This window comes from Haliotis cracherodii, unplaced genomic scaffold (genome assembly GCF_022045235.1).
Source record: "Haliotis cracherodii isolate W230 unplaced genomic scaffold, xgHalCrac1.p SCAF_20, whole genome shotgun sequence".
Lineage (NCBI taxonomy): Eukaryota > Metazoa > Mollusca > Gastropoda > Lepetellida > Haliotidae > Haliotis > Haliotis cracherodii.
This window is the reverse complement of record NW_027266276.1, coordinates 11955577-11972970: the sequence shown is the minus strand read 5'-3', so window position 1 is coordinate 11972970 and position 17394 is coordinate 11955577. Positions and strand designations below refer to the sequence as shown.

Here is a 17394-nt window from a genome sequence, read left to right as displayed (position 1 = left end):
GGCGTATTTTAACATAGTATTTTGTGATTGCATTCAGTGCAATAATATCTAACTAAGCATTACGACTTCTTCCTATTAACAGTGCCGTTTTTCTACAAAGACACAAGATTAGCTATTTGTTATATGTATTAACATGAATTGGGAAACTTGGAATTTCATTTTGGGAATTTATAATGACATTTGAGGCAGACTAGGGGTCGAATATCAATCTCTGGGCTTGTGTACATGAATCCCTGGTTAGGCAGCAGAGTATTGCCAGATCATTGAAGGTGCATTACTGAACTGTTTGGTTGTTCGTTTGTTGTTTAACGCCGCACTCAGCAATGTTCCAGCTATATGACGATGGTCTGTAAATAATCGAGTCTGGACCAGACAATCCAGTGGTTGAGATCATTAGCATCGATCTATGCAGTTGGAATATGATGACATGCATTAACCATGTCGGCAAGCCTGACCACCCGTTCCTATCTCTCACAGGGTTCCACTGTTGGTTAGTGTATATTCATAGGTCCCAGCAACCAATGCTGGTTGTAACAGGCAGGAAGGATGGGTGGACACTAGGGCTGGGACGAGTCCAAATTTACTACCCGGGAACCCACCCCCCTATTACCAAACCCTACCCGGCTACGCGTTGTAGATATTTAGAGATAGGTACAAACTGTCCGATTTGGAAACGTTTGACCGTAGCCCTGGCAAAATGTATTGAGATACATGTGTAAAGCGATCTGGGCATGCATACACTGAAGTTTACTGCATGAAGTTTTATCTTTATTCAAACATATAAAAGTCAGAAGGAATGGGTGCATTGTCAGAAAGAAATGGGAACATTAGTGACTTGTAGTGTACCCATAGAGTTATAGATAAATTTTGTCATTAAACAATATATCATGTGACTAACCACGGGTCCGGGTAGTCCTGTGGGTACCCGGGTCCTACTCAGGTCCACCCGACCCAAGTACCCGAGTTACCCGTCCCAGCCCTAGTGGGCACGCTTGGTGATTTGGTTGATTGTGTATCGTACCCCGATCACGTAGATCGCTGCTCACAATACTGGATTGTCTGGTCCAGACATCAATTACAGTAAACTACGTTTATAGCGAACGCGCTTATAACGAACTGACGGATATAACAAACTGTTTTTTCGGTCCCGGTCAAAGGCTGTATATTTTATGATTTAAAATTAAAGGATATAACAAACACGCTTCTAACGAACTGACGGATATAACAAACTCACTTTGTGGTCCCGTGTGCACTCTGTCTACGACAATGCTTGTGTTTATAACGAACTGGTAATCTCCAAGTTGCTGCTGTGTCACCAGTCAGCCTATCAAAACATCTGTGGCCATGCACGGCTGTTGTAGGCAGTAATTTGTAGGGTAGTGATTAACTGGATTAAGTACTGACACCGTGTCTCATTTTACTCCCTCAATTAACAATAGTAGAAACATGATTAGGCTATAGCTTTTGAAGTGGATATATGCTGTCGATAAAATGTGACAACAAGAGTGAGGAAATTCAGTCAAAATGCTTATAACGAACTGCAGTTATAACGAACTAAAACTAGTCGTCCCTTGGAGTTTGTTATAACCATAGTTTACTGTATTTATAAACCACCATCATGTCTTGAATAATGCTGTGTGGGAATTATATAATAAACAAACCAAAGTGTCTATAGGATTCTTAATGGTGTAGGGGTGGTTGAGTAACCAAGTGGTTTAAGCGTTCGCTCGTCCCGCCGAACACCCGGGTTCGATTCCCCACGTGGATACAATATGTGAAGTCCATTTCTGGTGTACCCCGCCATGATATTGCTGGAATATTGCTAAAAGCGGCGTAAAACCATACTCACCCACTCACTCAGTTAATAGTGTATCACTGTATTGGTGAATATACTTGGCTTCACAATATTTGAACCTTCAATTGCACATTGAATGGCATTAAATTTTATCTGTCGACTCAGCAACATGCATAAAAAGTGGATCTACGACCTACACAGCACCCACATCTTCCAGAGGGACACATATTAAAATGATTTTATTGTCTGTGTAAATGCAGAGAAATTTCTTCGTTCATCAATCAGTCAAGAATGTGATTTTCAAAGAACTCTCTAAGGGACTGGTGTGAACGCTTCATTGAGAAAATTAACCCATAATCTTGGAATCAGCGCTAGCGTTCTCCTCAGATCCATTCCTCTGGAATTCATGCTCATTATATTTCCACTGTTTGAAAATGGTGCACTCTCCTCCTTTTGAATGATCAGGTTTTAGGGTAATAACTTCTAGTTTCAGGGGAATAGTATCTGCTGATGCAAGCCTATGGAAGAATAGATGACACAGCAATACGCATGTGGCTTGACTATAACAAAGCTATTTGCTGATTGAATCGTATGTTTTGTATAATAGAGTGTGAGGGGGCATAGCAAATGCAATTGCTTCACACGTGGTGTTATAAATGGGCTCTGTGATCGATTGAGTCCAGGAGTTAGGCATTCTAAGCTCGGAAGGCAATTAAGTACCATTTATTAGACATTTAACTTGTAGATTGGATTTGCAGTTCCTTTGGGAAATCATGTCCTGTGCTTTATCGGCTGTAATGTAAAAATAATTAAATAATTCAGTTTTGATAATTTTTAAAACTTTGATCTAATGTCCTGCTTGATCTTACCATTGCTTGTGGTGTCTGCATTTGTTTTCTTGTCTAATGTCGTACAAGACTAGATCTTACCACTGCTAGCTGTGTCTGCACTTGTTTTCTTGTCTAATGTCGTACAAGACTAGATCTTACCACTGCTAGCGGTGTCTGCACCTGTTTTCTTGTCTAATGTTCTACAAGACTAGATCTTACCACTGCTAGCGGTGTCTGCACTTGTTTTCTTGTCTAATGACCTACAAGTCTAGATCTTACCATTGCTTGTGGTGTCTCACCTGGTTTTGTTGTCTAATGTCCTACAAGACTAGGGGGCACAGGTGGCCCAGTCGTCTAAGGCGCCGCGATTTGCCGTGCAGAGTTGCGTCCCTTGGGCACGCCAGAAACCTATGATTGTGGGTTCCAATCCCAGTTCGCCCTGATTATGTTTCTAGGTTTGTTAGCACCATACCCATGCTCGTGGGTTTCACCGAAGTGGTAAACATCTGAGACCTGCATCACTTCAGGCTTTCCTCCCACATTAAGCTGACACGCCACGATGTAACTGGAATACTGTTGAAAGCAGCGTTAAACCAACTCACTCACTCACTCACTCCTACAAGACTAGATCTTACCACTGCTAGCAGTGTCTGCACTTGTTTTGTTGCCTAATCTCCTACAAGGCTAGATCTTACCACTGCTAGCGATGTCTGCACTTGTTTTGTTGTCTAATGTCCTACAAGGCTAGATCTTACCACTGCTAGCAACGTCTCTGCCGGTTTTGTTGTCTAATGTCCTACAAGACTAGATCTTACCACTGCTAGCAATGTCTCTGCTGGTTTTGTTGTCTAATGTCCTACAAGGCTAGATCTTACCACTGCTAGCAGTGTCTGCACTTGTTTTGTTGTCTAATGTCCTACAAGGCTAGATCTTAACACTGCTAGCAACGTCTCTGCCGGTTTTGTTGTCTAATGTCCTACAAGACTAGATCTTACCACTGCTAGCAACGTCTCTGCCAGTTTTGTTGCCTAATGTCCTACAAGGCTAGATCTTACCACTGCTAGCAACGTCTCTGCCGGTTTTGTTGTCTAATGTCCTACAAGACTAGATCTTACCACTGCTAGCAACGTCTCTGCTGGTTGGGTTGTCTAATGTCCTACAAGGCTAGATCTTACCACTGCTAGCAACGTCTCTGCTGGTTTTGTTGTCTAATGTCCTACAAGACTAGATCTTACCACTGCTAGCAACGTCTCTGCCGGTTTTGTTGTCTAATGTCCTACAAGGCTGGATCTTACCACTGCTAGCAACGTCTCTGCCGGTTTTGTTGCCTAATGTCCTACAAGGCTAGATCTTACCACTGCTAGCAACGTCTCTGCCGGTTTTGTTGTCTAATGTCCTACAAGACTAGATCTTACCACTGCTAGCGGTGTCTGCACTTGTTTTGTTGCCTAATCTCCTACAAGGCTAGATCTTACCACTGCTAGCGGTGTCTGCACTTGTTTTGTTGCCTAATCTCCTACAAGGCTAGATCTTACCACTGCTAGCGGTGTCTGCACTTGTTTTGTTGTCTAATGTCCTACAAGGCTAGATCTTACCACTGCTAGCAACGTCTCTGCCGGTTTTGTTGTCTAATGTCCTACAAGACTAGATCTTACCACTGCTAGCAATGTCTCTGCTGGTTTTGTTGTCTAATGTCCTACAAGGCTAGATCTTACCACTGCTAGCAGTGTCTGCACTTGTTTTGTTGTCTAATGTCCTACAAGGCTAGATCTTAACACTGCTAGCAACGTCTCTGCCGGTTTTGTTGTCTAATGTCCTACAAGACTAGATCTTACCACTGCTAGCAACGTCTCTGCCAGTTTTGTTGCCTAATGTCCTACAAGGCTAGATCTTACCACTGCTAGCAACGTCTCTGCCGGTTTTGTTGTCTAATGTCCTACAAGACTAGATCTTACCACTGCTAGCAACGTCTCTGCTGGTTGGGTTGTCTAATGTCCTACAAGGCTAGATCTTACCACTGCTAGCAACGTCTCTGCTGGTTTTGTTGTCTAATGTCCTACAAGACTAGATCTTACCACTGCTAGCAACGTCTCTGCCGGTTTTGTTGTCTAATGTCCTACAAGGCTGGATCTTACCACTGCTAGCAACGTCTCTGCCGGTTTTGTTGCCTAATGTCCTACAAGGCTAGATCTTACCACTGCTAGCAACGTCTCTGCCGGTTTTGTTGTCTAATGTCCTACAAGACTAGATCTTACCACTGCTAGCAACGTCTCTGCCGGTTTTGTTGTCTAATGTCCTACAAGACTAGATCTTACCACTGCTAGCAACATCTCTGCTGGTTTTGTTGTCTAATGTCCTACAAGACTGGATCTTACCACTGCTAGCAACGTCTCTGCTGGTTTTGTTGCCTAATGTCCTACAAGGCTAGATCTTACCACTGCTAGCAACGTCTCTGCCGGGTTTGTTGCCTAATGTCCTACAAGGCTGGATCTTACCACTGCTAGCAACGTCTCTGCTGGTTTTGTTGCCTAATGTCCTACAAGACTAGATCTTACCGCTGCTAGCAACGTCTCTGCCGGTTTTGTTGTCTAATGTCCTACAAGGCTAGATCTTACCACTGCTAGCAACGTCTCTGCCGGTTTTGTTGCCTAATGTCCTACAAGACTAGATCTTACCACTGCTATCAACGTCTCTGCCGGGTTTGTTGCCTAATGTCCTACAAGGCTAGATCTTACCACTGCTAGCAACGTCTCTGCCGGTTTTGTTGCCTAATGTCCTACAAGACTAGATCTTACCACTGCTAGCAACGTCTCTGCTGGTTTTGTTGTCTAATGTCCTACAAGACTAGATCTTACCACTGCTAGCAACGTCTGTGCCGGTTTTGTTGTCTAATGTCCTACAAGGCCTTACCACTGCTAGCAACGTCTCTGCCGGTTTTTCCTACAAGGCCTTACCAATGCTGAGGATGATTCTAACCGTCTGTGGCACATGACAACAATCACTTCAGTAAAGATCAGTAAGTTTGTATAGGTATTTGATGATGTTTTTAAACCAGCTATCTGTCCTTTCAGCGATGGTCAGCTACAATGTCATCATCGGCGACACACTTACCAAGATCGTTCTGTGGTTTGGCGGAGAGGGTAAGTGACATTACTGGATGCTGCACTGGTTATACCTTTTACTCCTTTTCACACTATTCACTCTTATTTTTCCAGTAAATGTTTTTGTTACTTCTAAGACTGGGGCAGAAAAGGTCCCCAGTATCACTTGCTTGTCTCTGTGGGGATTCTAGGGCAGAATAGTTCCTCAGTAACCATGCTTGACTCCCTGTAGGGATTCCAGGTTAGAACAGGCCCCCAGTAACCATGCTTGTCTCCCTGTGGGTATTCAAGGTTAGAACAGGCCCCCAGTAACCATGCTTGTCTCCCTGTGGGAATTCCTGGGTAGAACAGGTCCCCAGTACCCCATGCTTGTCTCCCTGTGGGAATTCCTGGATAGAACAAGTCCCCAGTACCCCATGTTTGTCTCCCTGTGGGTATTCCAGGTTAGAACAGGTCCCCAGTACCCCATGCTTGTCTCCCTGTGGGAATTCCTGGGTAGAACAGGTCCCCAGTACCCCATGCTTGTCTCCCTGTGGGAATTCCTGGATAGAACAAGTCCCCAGTACCCCATGCTTGTATCCCTGTGGGGATTCTTGGATAGAACAGGTCCCCAGTACCCCATGCTTGTCTCCCTGTGGGTATTCCAGGTTAGAACAGGTCCCCAGTACCCCATGCTTGTCTCCCTGTGGGAATTCCTGGGTAGAACAGGTCCCCAGTAACCCATGCTTGTCTCCCTGTGGGGATTCCTGGATAGAACAGGTCCCCAGTACCCCATGCTTGTCTCCCTGTGGGGATTCCAGGTTAGAACAAGTCCCCAGTACCCCATGTTTGTCTCCCTGTGGATATTCCAGGTTAGAACAGGTCCCCAGTAACCCATGCTTGTCTCCCTGTGGGAATTCCTGGGTAGAACAGGTCCCCAGTAACCCATGCTTGTCTCCCTGTGGGAATTCTTGGATAGAACAGGTCCCCAGTAACCCATGCTTGTCTCCCTGTGGGGATTCTTGGATAGAACAAGTCCCCAGTACCCCATGCTTGTCTCCCTGTGGATATTCCAGGTTAGAACAGGTCCCCAGTAACCCATGCTTGTCTCCCTGTGGGAATTCCTGGGTAGAACAGGTCCCCAGTAACCCATGCTTGTCTCCCTGTGGGAATTCTTGGATAGAACAGGTCCCCAGTACCCCATGCTTGTCTCCCTGTGGGGATTCCTGGGTAGAACAGGTCCCCAGTAACCCATGTTTGTCTCCCTGTGGGGATTCCTGGATAGAACAGGTCCCCAGTACCCCATGCTTGTCTCCCTGTGGGGATTCCAGGTTAGAACAAGTCCCCAGTACCCCATGCTTGTCTCCCTGTGGATATTCCAGGTTAGAACAGGTCCCCAGTAACCCATGCTTGTCTCCCTGTGGGAATTCCTGGGTAGAACAGGTCCCCAGTAACCCATGCTTGTCTCCCTGTGGGAATTCTTGGATAGAACAGGTCCCCAGTACCCCATGCTTGTCTCCCTGTGGGGATTCCTGGGTAGAACAGGTCCCCAGTAACCCATGTTTGTCTCCCTGTGGGGATTCCTGGATAGAACAGGTCCCCAGTACCCCATGCTTGTCTCCCTGTGGGGATTCCAGGTTAGAACAAGTCCCCAGTACACCCTGCTTGTCTCCCTGTGGGGATTCTTGGATAGAACAGGTCCCCAGTACACCATGCTTGTCTCCCTGTGGGGATTCTTGGATAGAACAGGTCCTGAGTTCCTGATGTTAGTCTCACTGTTGGGATTCCTGAGTAGAATAGGTACTGAGTACCCAAGTCTTGTCTCCCTGTGTCTGTCTTGGGATATTCATGTTAAACTGCAGCATGGTGTCTAAGTGGGCTAGCACTATGAATCGGCATCAGTCCCGACACACGCATGCACACACCTATGCATGTCGCTGCATAAGTACAATAATCTTGGAAGCGATGTTAACCCCATTTCACCTCACCTCACCGTAAACCACTATTTCACCAGTGACAGATCCAGAAGATGTGTTGGATGTATTCAAGAGCTACACTCATCAATATGTTTCCTTGAGTGAGCTGAAATTGAAAACACCAAATTTTTGGGAATTAAACTCCATGAACATCAATCATTTTAGCAGTTTAAAAATTTCCAACAAATTTTAAAACTAAATTTTAAAATTGTTATATGTTGTCATTGCGTTTGCTATTTCAGAAGAGACATTAATTCACTCAGTGCTGGGCAACCGACAGTTTATCATCTTTATTTCAACGCTGATCATAACTCTACCCCTGTCACTCTATAGGAATATTGCTCGCCTCGGAAAGGTGAGTTATCTCCCTTTATTCACACAGGATCGAGCTCCCCACATGGACAGGGCGATTTGCAGAGCTCTCCATACTATCGTTGCCACCAGTCACAGCTCCCCACAGTGATTGGCAGGCACAACCATGCATGGAGTTGAACTTGCGACCAACTGACTGTAATGTTTACAACCAAGCGATGACTGTTCTAATGCTGAATATTTTCTTTGTTTGTCAAATTGAATTTCTGTTTCATTTGAACTAACATGGAATTGGTATAGTAAGAACTTAAAGAGGAAGTTTGGTGCTTTTCCGTTAGTCTGCAATCTCGAACCAATATGAGTAATCAAGAACAACTCATGAATTCATCTGAGAAACGGTCAGCGGTAATCCTTTTCCAAATGCACAATGGTGGCATTCCCAATGCATAGAAAAATATAATTGTCACTAGATTTGGGGTTGGAGGCAAATTTCAAGATTCTTGTAATGGCTGCTTCCACTCTGGTGGCAGCGATGTTACCAGGATTGTAACCAAGGTGTCAAGCGCTGGGGAGGAGCTTGATGTAGAATTTTAAATAATGACAAGCTTCAGCTGTAATGGGAATTGACTTCAGGAGAATTGTTATAATGGGGATGTTAAAGAAGAGTTACAAAGTTAATTTCATCCCACAAAATTGCCTTCATTTCGTGCAGGAATATCCATCAGTTGAATGCTTTTCATGAATAATTTTGAGAAAAGTTCTAAGAAGTGTTGGAAAATTATGGAAATATCGGCTCAGAATGAAAGTGGAAAGGAGTATTTTTGAAAATGACACTTGGAACTTTCTATAAATGCAGCCAGTGTTCACAAGTTTCATATTGAATTTGTGAAAAAATATTAAAAAATAACAGCTATAAGTAATGTGAGGTTCCAGGTATATTTAACATTTGTTGGTGTTTATCTTTACAGTGGGCATTTCTATCTATACTGCTGATTGTCTTCATCATGGTCAGCGTGGTCATCAAACTGGCCATCTTTGCCAAAGATATGTAAGTGTTGCACTTTGTATTAACCCTTTTGTAAATGATGATGATGATGTTTGTTGGTTAACGCCACACTCAGCCAAATTCCAGCTATATGACGGCGGTCTGTAATAATCGAGTCTGGACCAGACGATCCAGTGATTGATATCATGAGCAGTTGGAATACGATGACATGCTTCAATCAAGTCAGCAAGCCTGACCACCCGATCCCGTTTGTTGACTCTTACGACAAGCATAGTCACCATTTACAGCAAGCATGGGTTGCTGAAGACATATTCTACCCCAGATCTTCACGGGTCGTTTTTTAAAGTACTGATAGCATTTTCACAGAAGCAGTTTTGATGTTAAACATCTGTTTCCTGCATTTCAGACCACCCACAGAGGGAGCTTGGCAGTTTGCGAACTATAATATAACTCAAGCTATAGGAATAATGGCATTTGGTAAATATTATCAAATTTATTTCCTCACCATTACATGTTAGCCTGGCAACAAAATGTTCTCTTCTGCTGCTGATGAAAAAGATACTGATCCATTGTTTCTCCACAAGATCTGGTTATGTAATTTCATACATCAGAATTTATGCTGTAGAAACGTAGGCCTCTCTATTGACAGCACAAAGATGCTACAGTGGAGTCTGATCATGTACATATTTTGTATCTCTTTTATGACAAAATGTATAACCCTATACCAGTTCTGTTGTTAAGTGGTCATGTTATATTACCTGATTAATGCATATGTCATGCAGGTTCTGTCATTGAGGGGTCGTGCTATATTACCTGATTAATGCATATGTCATGCAGGTTCCCTCATTTAGGGGTCGTGCTATTTTACCAGATCGATACAGATGTCAAGCGGGTTCTGTCATTTAGGGGCTGTGCTACATTACTAGATCGATGCATACGTCATGCAGGTTCTGTCATTTAGGGGCCGTGCTACATTAGTAGATCGATGCATACGTCATGCAGGTGCTGTCATTGAGGGGTCGTGCTACATTACTAGATCGATGCATACGTCATGCAGGTTCTGTCATTGAGGGGTCGTGCTACATTACTAGATCGATGCATACGTCATGCAGGTTCTGTCATTGAGGGGCCGTGCTACATTAGTAGATTGATGCATACGTCATGCAGGTTCTGTCATTGAGGGGTCGTGCTACATTACTAGATCGATGCATACGTCATGCAGGTTCTGTCATTGAGGGGCCGTGCTACATTAGTAGATCGATGCATACGTCATGCAGGTTCTGTCATTGAGGGGTTGTGCTATATTACCAGATCAAGGCATATGTCATGCAGGTTCTGTTATTGAGGGGTCGTGCTATATTATCAGATCAAGGCATACGTCGTGCAGGTTCTGTCATTGAGGAGACGTGCTATATTACCAGATCAAGGCATACGTCATGCAGGTTCTGTCATTTAGGGGCAATGGAACGGCCTTGTAATGCTAATGGCAGTTTGTCCAGCTGTAGGCCTGGGTTCAATTCCCTCTTTGACACACTGTGATAACACTGAAACACTGTACACAGGGGTGTTAAACCCAACTCACTCACACACTGCATCAAACTTCACTGACAGTACATGACTCACTCTTACTCGTACTTAAAAGTTTGTATTTTATATTCAAAGGTATTTTACCATGGTATTTTGAGATTTTTTCGATTCAATAATACAAAACTAAGCATAAAAACCTCTTCCTATTTTTTGGTCCTCAATCAGTGAAATATAGGTTACATCTACAAGCCATAACATTATTTATTAGTTACATATATTAATATGAATTTTGAAATTTTTAATTTAAATTTGGGAATTTTTAATGACATTGGCTGCAGACTTGGGGCCGAGTATCGGCCTCTGAGCAGGTCTAGATAAATACCTGGTAAACATGGTAAATGCGATGTGAATCGGTTGCCCCAATTGAACCATATGCACCCACCATTGATTGCATACTGCCCTGACCAGTCTAGACTGTTTATTAGCAATACTCTTTAAGAGTAATTGGATTTCCTATGGTTTTCATTAAGCTGAGTCAGTGGTTCATCAGATTGATGGCAGTGATGGCTGTTCTCAATGGAGTATACTCTGCACAACTTGTCAATAACTTATTTACTTCACCAGGAACACTAGATGAGGTGATTAAGATGACATTAAAGTACTCGTCACTCTGCTGAGTCTGTTATGGATATCGCACAAGTAATTGGACATTCGTTACAGATAATATCCAGTTACGTGTGCATTATTACTTTTAAATACAGCCTCAAGGTAACAAACTATTGTGTAATCTGAGTTAAAAATACAGCCAGAAAATTAAAATAAATAAATGAAAATAAATGCGGCCAAACACCGTTGAAGGGACCTATGTGAATACTTCAAGTTATCCTCAGGTTCAAAACAACCGATGATGAATAAAGAAGGAACACACAGGGACCATGCTTTTATTTCGAGACAAACTCAAGTTCAACCGTGTTTGACTACAACATGAATATACTGAATGGACATTTCTTGTAATACACGACAATCTTTGTGCTTCGATGTCCATGCTGCATTTAAACTAACCCTTATGCTGGTACTACTTGTGTATTTTGAGCAATTTTATCATTGTAGCCGGTACATTTGTAATGCATGAGCTTGGAATAAATGAATGAGCTTAGAAAGGAGGTCAGTAAACTGTCAATTTGCTTCAGATAATACAGTTGAAATAATGTGATGTCATAGCTGTATTTCAGTTTGGGATGGGGATGGTGTTACAGTATTCATCACATATCCTGGTGAATATGTCTGCTTCTGTAGGAGATGTTCTTGTATCCTGGTGAATATGTCTGCTTCTGTAGGAGATGTTCTTGTATCCTGGTGAATGTGTCTGCTTCTGTAGGAGATGTTCTTGTATCCTGGTGAATATGTCTGCTTCTGTAGGAGATGTTCTTGTATCCTGGTGAATGTGTCTGCTTCTGTAGGAGATGTTCTTGTATCCTGGTGAATATGTCTGCTTCTGTAGGAGATGTTCTTGTATCCTGGTGAATATGTCTGCTTCTGTAGGAGATGTTCTTGTATCCTGGTGAATGTGTCTGCTTCTGTAGGAGATGAGCTTGTATCCTGGTGAATGTGTCTGCTTCTGTAGGAGATGTTCTTGTATCCTGGTGAATGTGTCTGCTTCTGTAGGAGATATTCTTATATCCTGGTGAATATGTCTGCTTCTGTAGATGTTCTTGTATCCTGGTGAATATGTCTGCTTCTGTAGGAGATGTTCTTGTATCCTGGTGAATGTGTCTGCTTCTGTAGGAGATGTTCTTGTATCCTGGTGAATATGTCTGCTTCGCTAGGAGATGATCTTGTATCCTGGTGAATATGTCTGCTTCTGTAGGAGATGTTCTTGTATCCTGGTGAATGTGTCTGCTTCTGTAGGAGATGTTCTTGTATCCTGGTGAATGTGTCTGCTTCTGTAGGAGATGTTCTTGTATCCTGGTGAATATGTCTGCTTCTGTAGGAGATGTTCTTGTATCCTGGTGAATATGTCTGCTTCTGTAGGAGATGTTCTTGTATCCTGGTGAATATGTCTGCTTCTGTAGGAGATGTTCTTGTATCCTGGTGAATATGTCTGCTACTGTAGGAGATGTTCTTGTATCCTGGTGAATATGTCTGCTTCTGTAGGAGATGTTCTTGTATCCTGGTGAATGTGTCTGCTTCTGTAGGAGATGTTCTTGTATCCTGGTGAATATGTTCTTGTATCATGATTAATATATATCTGCTGCTTACAGAATGTTCTGTCTGATATGTTCCAGCGTACATGTGTCATCATAACACATTCCTGATTCACTCGTCCCTGGAGAACCCAACAACTCAGAGATGGGGCTTCGTTACGCATTTCAGTGTCATCTTCGCCATGTTCATGTGCCTCGTTCTAGGAATTGTGGGATACCTGTCCTTCACCGGGTTGACGCAAGGTGAGTTCTCCATGCTCGTGTTTGTTTGCCTTAGGCGATTAGGTTTCCTCAAGGGCATTGCAGGGGACAATAGGTCCCCCGTGCCCATGCTTGCCCTTAGTGAAATCATTCCCAGTGAAACCAGGTGTCCCCAATGAGGGCATTCCATGGTAGAATAGGTCCCCAGTGCCCAATGCTTGTCTCATAGGGCATTCCATGGTAGAATAGGTCCCCAGTGCCCCATGCTTGTCTCATAGGGCATTCCAGGTGAGAATAGGTCCCCAGTGCCCCATGCTTCTCACAGGGCATTCCAGGTGAGAATAGGTCCCTTGTGTCCCATGCTTGTCTCACGGGGCATCCCAGGTGAGAATAGGTCCCCAGTGCCCATGCTTGTCTTCTCAAGTGAAATTCACAATAGAAACGGTACCTCACCATGCTTGTAATATTAAGATCAAATGGCTGATTGTATATCATCCTACCCCAAGTGGGTGGATCAGTGCTCATGCAATCAGCCACTGGTTTATCATCAAACATTCACAGGCCGCTGTTGTATAGCTGGTTCATTGCTCCCTACTGCATAAAACAACATGCACACACTCTCTGTTGAAAATCAGTCAGTGTATACATTTCAGGATCCAGTGTTTATTGGAGTTACTGGGGGCTAGATGGCCCAGTCATCTAAGGCGCTGCGATTCGCTGTGCAGAGTTGCGTCCCTTGGAAACCTATGATTGTGGGTTCGAATCCCGGTTCGATTATGTTTCTAGGTTTGTCAGCACCATACCCGTGCCCGTGGGTTCCACATCTGAGACCTGCATCACTTCGGGCTTTCCTCACACATTAAGCTGACACACCGCAATATAACTGCAACACTGTTAATAAGGGTTAAACCCAACTCACTCACTCACTGTTGGAGTTTCTCTGTATGAACTATGTTTCAGGTGACCTGCTAGAGAACTACTGTCATGACGACATTCTGATGAACATTGTGAGAATTGCCTTCGCCATCACCATTATGCTCACCTACCCTGTGGAGTGCTTCGTCACGAGAGAGGTAGAAAATAGGTCTCGTCCATCATATCCAGTGTTACGTGTCGATTCCCAAATTGAACCAATATGTTAATCCTGAAATCTGTACGTAATAGAACCAACAAATGGTATACAATTTCAACAAATGCATTACAAAATTATCTAAGTTAGAAATGATTACAAATTACTGCATAGCAATTACAATGGCAGTGAACAATAGAGTGGTAGTACAATATTCAGTGGCAGTATATAATATGATGGCAGTAGTCAGTATCAAATACAAATACAGTGCTCATAGCAAAAGTCAGTGATTATGGTATATTCACACACCTGCGGCTGTGGTCAAGCTTCCGTGATGGGTTAGGCAGGGAATCAGGGATGATGAGCAATCCTCACATGAAAGCTAGTTCCAAAATGATGAAAATGTGTGTGTCTCATCACTCACTGACCACTCACTCACTTGCCGATCTCCCATCACTCACTCACTCTGTCTCTATATTGGCAGGTTGTAGAGAACGCTGTCTTCCCGGCCAACCCTCCTACACCACTGTGGAGACACATCACCATCACCGTCATCATCGTGTTCCTCACAGGTGCCGTCTCCATGGCAACAGACTGCCTCGGAATTGTTCTTGAGCTCAATGTAAGTAAATCAGAAACGAATAAACAATTAAAGTGAGTATCCCCAATGTTGGAGTTTTAACCTATTTATTCTCTCAGTCAACAAGATTTAGTAAACATGATTATGAAATTTGTTAATATAGGTCAAAATGAACATAATTCTAACTGGAAAACTGTCACCCACGTCTCCAAATATTAAGAACTGAGATATGTTTTCCGATAAAAAACCTGCATATTATGAGGGGGGATATAGTTGTCATCTGATCTAACTGTCCTTCCCTCGTCTACCCAATTTTTCGTCCATATTTCATTTCCGGAGCATAACGGTGGAAAGACTTTTCATCAAAACTTTGGACATGTATTAACCAGAGGTTGAAGTGGTTCCAGGGGCGGTTGGGTAGCCTAGTTGTTAATGTGTTCGCTCGTCACACTGAAGACCCGGGTTCGATTCCCGTCAGGGGTACAATGTGTGAAGCCAATTTCTGGTGTTCCCCGCCATGATATTGCTGAAATATTGCTATAAGCGGTGTAAAACCATACTCACTCACTGAAGTTGTGCCTAGTGTGGGGGCCAGGGGGATTTATCATCTTCTATTGACTCTTGTTAGATAGAATGAATGCTTGTCTTGTTCCTTTGAACGGCAAGAGTTGCCTCCCTTTCCATATCAATGTACTTCATAGCTTTATCACTAAACTTTGCATTTGTTGGTTGTAGTTCTGGGTTAGAACAGGTCTCCAGTAATCTATGCTGGTCAAGGAGGCGACCAAATGTTTGAATAAAGATAAAGCTTCAGTCAACTGCAAAAAGTGATCGTTTTATACTTGTGTCTAAATATTTTTTGCTAGGGCTACTGTCAAACCATTCCCAATCGGACATTTTGTACCAATCTCTTGAGTCCGACAGCGAGTGCCCAGGTAGGATCAGGTAATAGGGGGTTGGGTACCCGGGTTGTAAACTTTGACGTGTCCCAGCCCTAATGGAAAGGGAGGTAACTCTTGTCATTCATTCAGAATGACAAACCAGCCAAGATTCACAAGTGATGACAACCCTGCCTCTGCATCTTCTGCTTGTTTCAGGGGGTACTCGCAGCAGCCCCTTTGGCTTACATCATCCCTGCTCTGAGCGTCATGCGACTCCGACAGGAAGCAATGTTCTCAAGGGCAAACATCGGACCCATGGTCGTGGCGACGTTCGGCATTCTGGTGGCCATCATTGGCTTCATCATGGCGATGATCAACCTCGCCAGCGGTTCCACGTGCAGTCATGGAGAAGATATGCCTTATTGTTCCACGCATATCAACATGTCCTATCCACTTGAGCCGATATTTCCAGTCAAAAGCACCACACCACTCGCATGATTTGTATAGTGGATATATCAAACATACAAATTATTTATCATCAGACATGAAACATTTCAAATAATATTATGAAATTCTATTTACATATACACAGAAATATTGTAAATACTCTTCTGTGATTCAAATTATGTTGATATTTTCCATGATCAGATCGCTTGAAAGGACATTCAGTGTAGCTGTTCTGTGTTAATGTAAGTGAGGCCAGTAGCTGTTTAGAAAACTTGCTGGATCATCATATTCTGGGAACTGCTGATGCACGCCATTTCCAATTTTGAACAATCTTGTTAAAATCAGATCTTAGTTCTCGCTGCCGCTAAACAAAGATCTGAGGACATCCCATTTGGGGTCACGTCAGAATGACCTTTCATCCGACCAATCAGAGCGTCGCTTACCAGAGGAACGTGACAGTCGGAATGTGATTTCTAATCATGCAACCACGAAAACTTTAACTCAGGGTATTCCAAACCATAGTAACAAGCTTAACGACTGAATCCATACAATCTAGACCATCTATTAACCATTCCAGAATGTTCTTCAGTTCAGGTTTCAAATTTGTAATCAAGAATTTGTCAAAATATGTTTCAAAGCGTAGTTGCCAATTTTAAATTTGTGCTGTAAAGCACAAGAAATCTGCCATCTGATTGGCTAATGTCGACTTCTTGTCAGTCATTCCATTGGACGGTCAAAGTTTGCTCAAGGTCGGTCTGACGTGACCTGTAATAGGGTGTTCTCAGATCTTTGTTTAGCGGTAGCGAGAACTGAGATCTGATTTTAATGAGATTTGAATTCTGAACAAATTCTTTTTAGGATTTTGGTAAAATAGATCTACTGATTGTGATAGGTAGCGTTTGTTAAACGTCCTATTTATTTTAAATTTCACAGAAACACTTCATATTATTTATACAGATTTTTCATGGATATTTGTCCAAATGGTATCAGTTTGAGTTAGTTCTAAACAGCAAGTATTCTGCTGCCAATGGAGTTTGTGTTGCCAGTTTTATTGTTAGATCACAACATGGAGGCCGATATACCTCTACATCACATGATGTCTCCATGGTGATATGATCTCAGTGTGATATGATCTATTCATGATGATATTATATCTCACTGGTGATAATCTCTGAACATTGATATGATTTCGCCATGGAGATATGATTCTCAATGCTGATAGTAAAAATATTATCTCTTAGTAATTAGTCATTTGATCTCTGCATGGTGATTTGAGATCTCCATGTTATTATTAATCTGTGGTGATATGATCTCTCCATGGTGATAACTAGAAAACAAGGTCCATGATCCATTCTTCTCCCACTGCCTTCTGATCTCATGACTGCAGTGATGTGTGAATACCGTATTCGACGTAATACGCGCCCAGGGCGCTCTCAAAATGGGAAAATTATTTTGGTGAAAAAAAGATAAATTTCGTGGTTTATGC

The 17394-nt window shown here is 42.9% G+C and overlaps 1 protein-coding gene across 1 annotated transcript in view; it reads left to right on the top strand.

Annotated features, from left to right (window-relative positions):
* The window catches only part of LOC139470120 (putative sodium-coupled neutral amino acid transporter 11), a 130955-nt gene extending 114297 nt beyond the window's left edge, over positions 1–16658 (top strand). Inside the window, exons 6-13 of the mRNA XM_071252415.1 lie at positions 5697–5765; positions 7924–8036; positions 8962–9041; positions 9406–9476; positions 12812–12973; positions 13892–14004; positions 14485–14622; positions 15678–16658. Coding sequence (XP_071108516.1) covers positions 5697–5765; positions 7924–8036; positions 8962–9041; positions 9406–9476; positions 12812–12973; positions 13892–14004; positions 14485–14622; positions 15678–15959 — 1028 coding nt within the window. The 3' untranslated portion in view covers positions 15960–16658. The remainder of the gene's footprint in view (positions 1–5696; positions 5766–7923; positions 8037–8961; positions 9042–9405; positions 9477–12811; positions 12974–13891; positions 14005–14484; positions 14623–15677) is intronic.
* Positions 16659–17394: the final 736 nt, after the last annotated feature.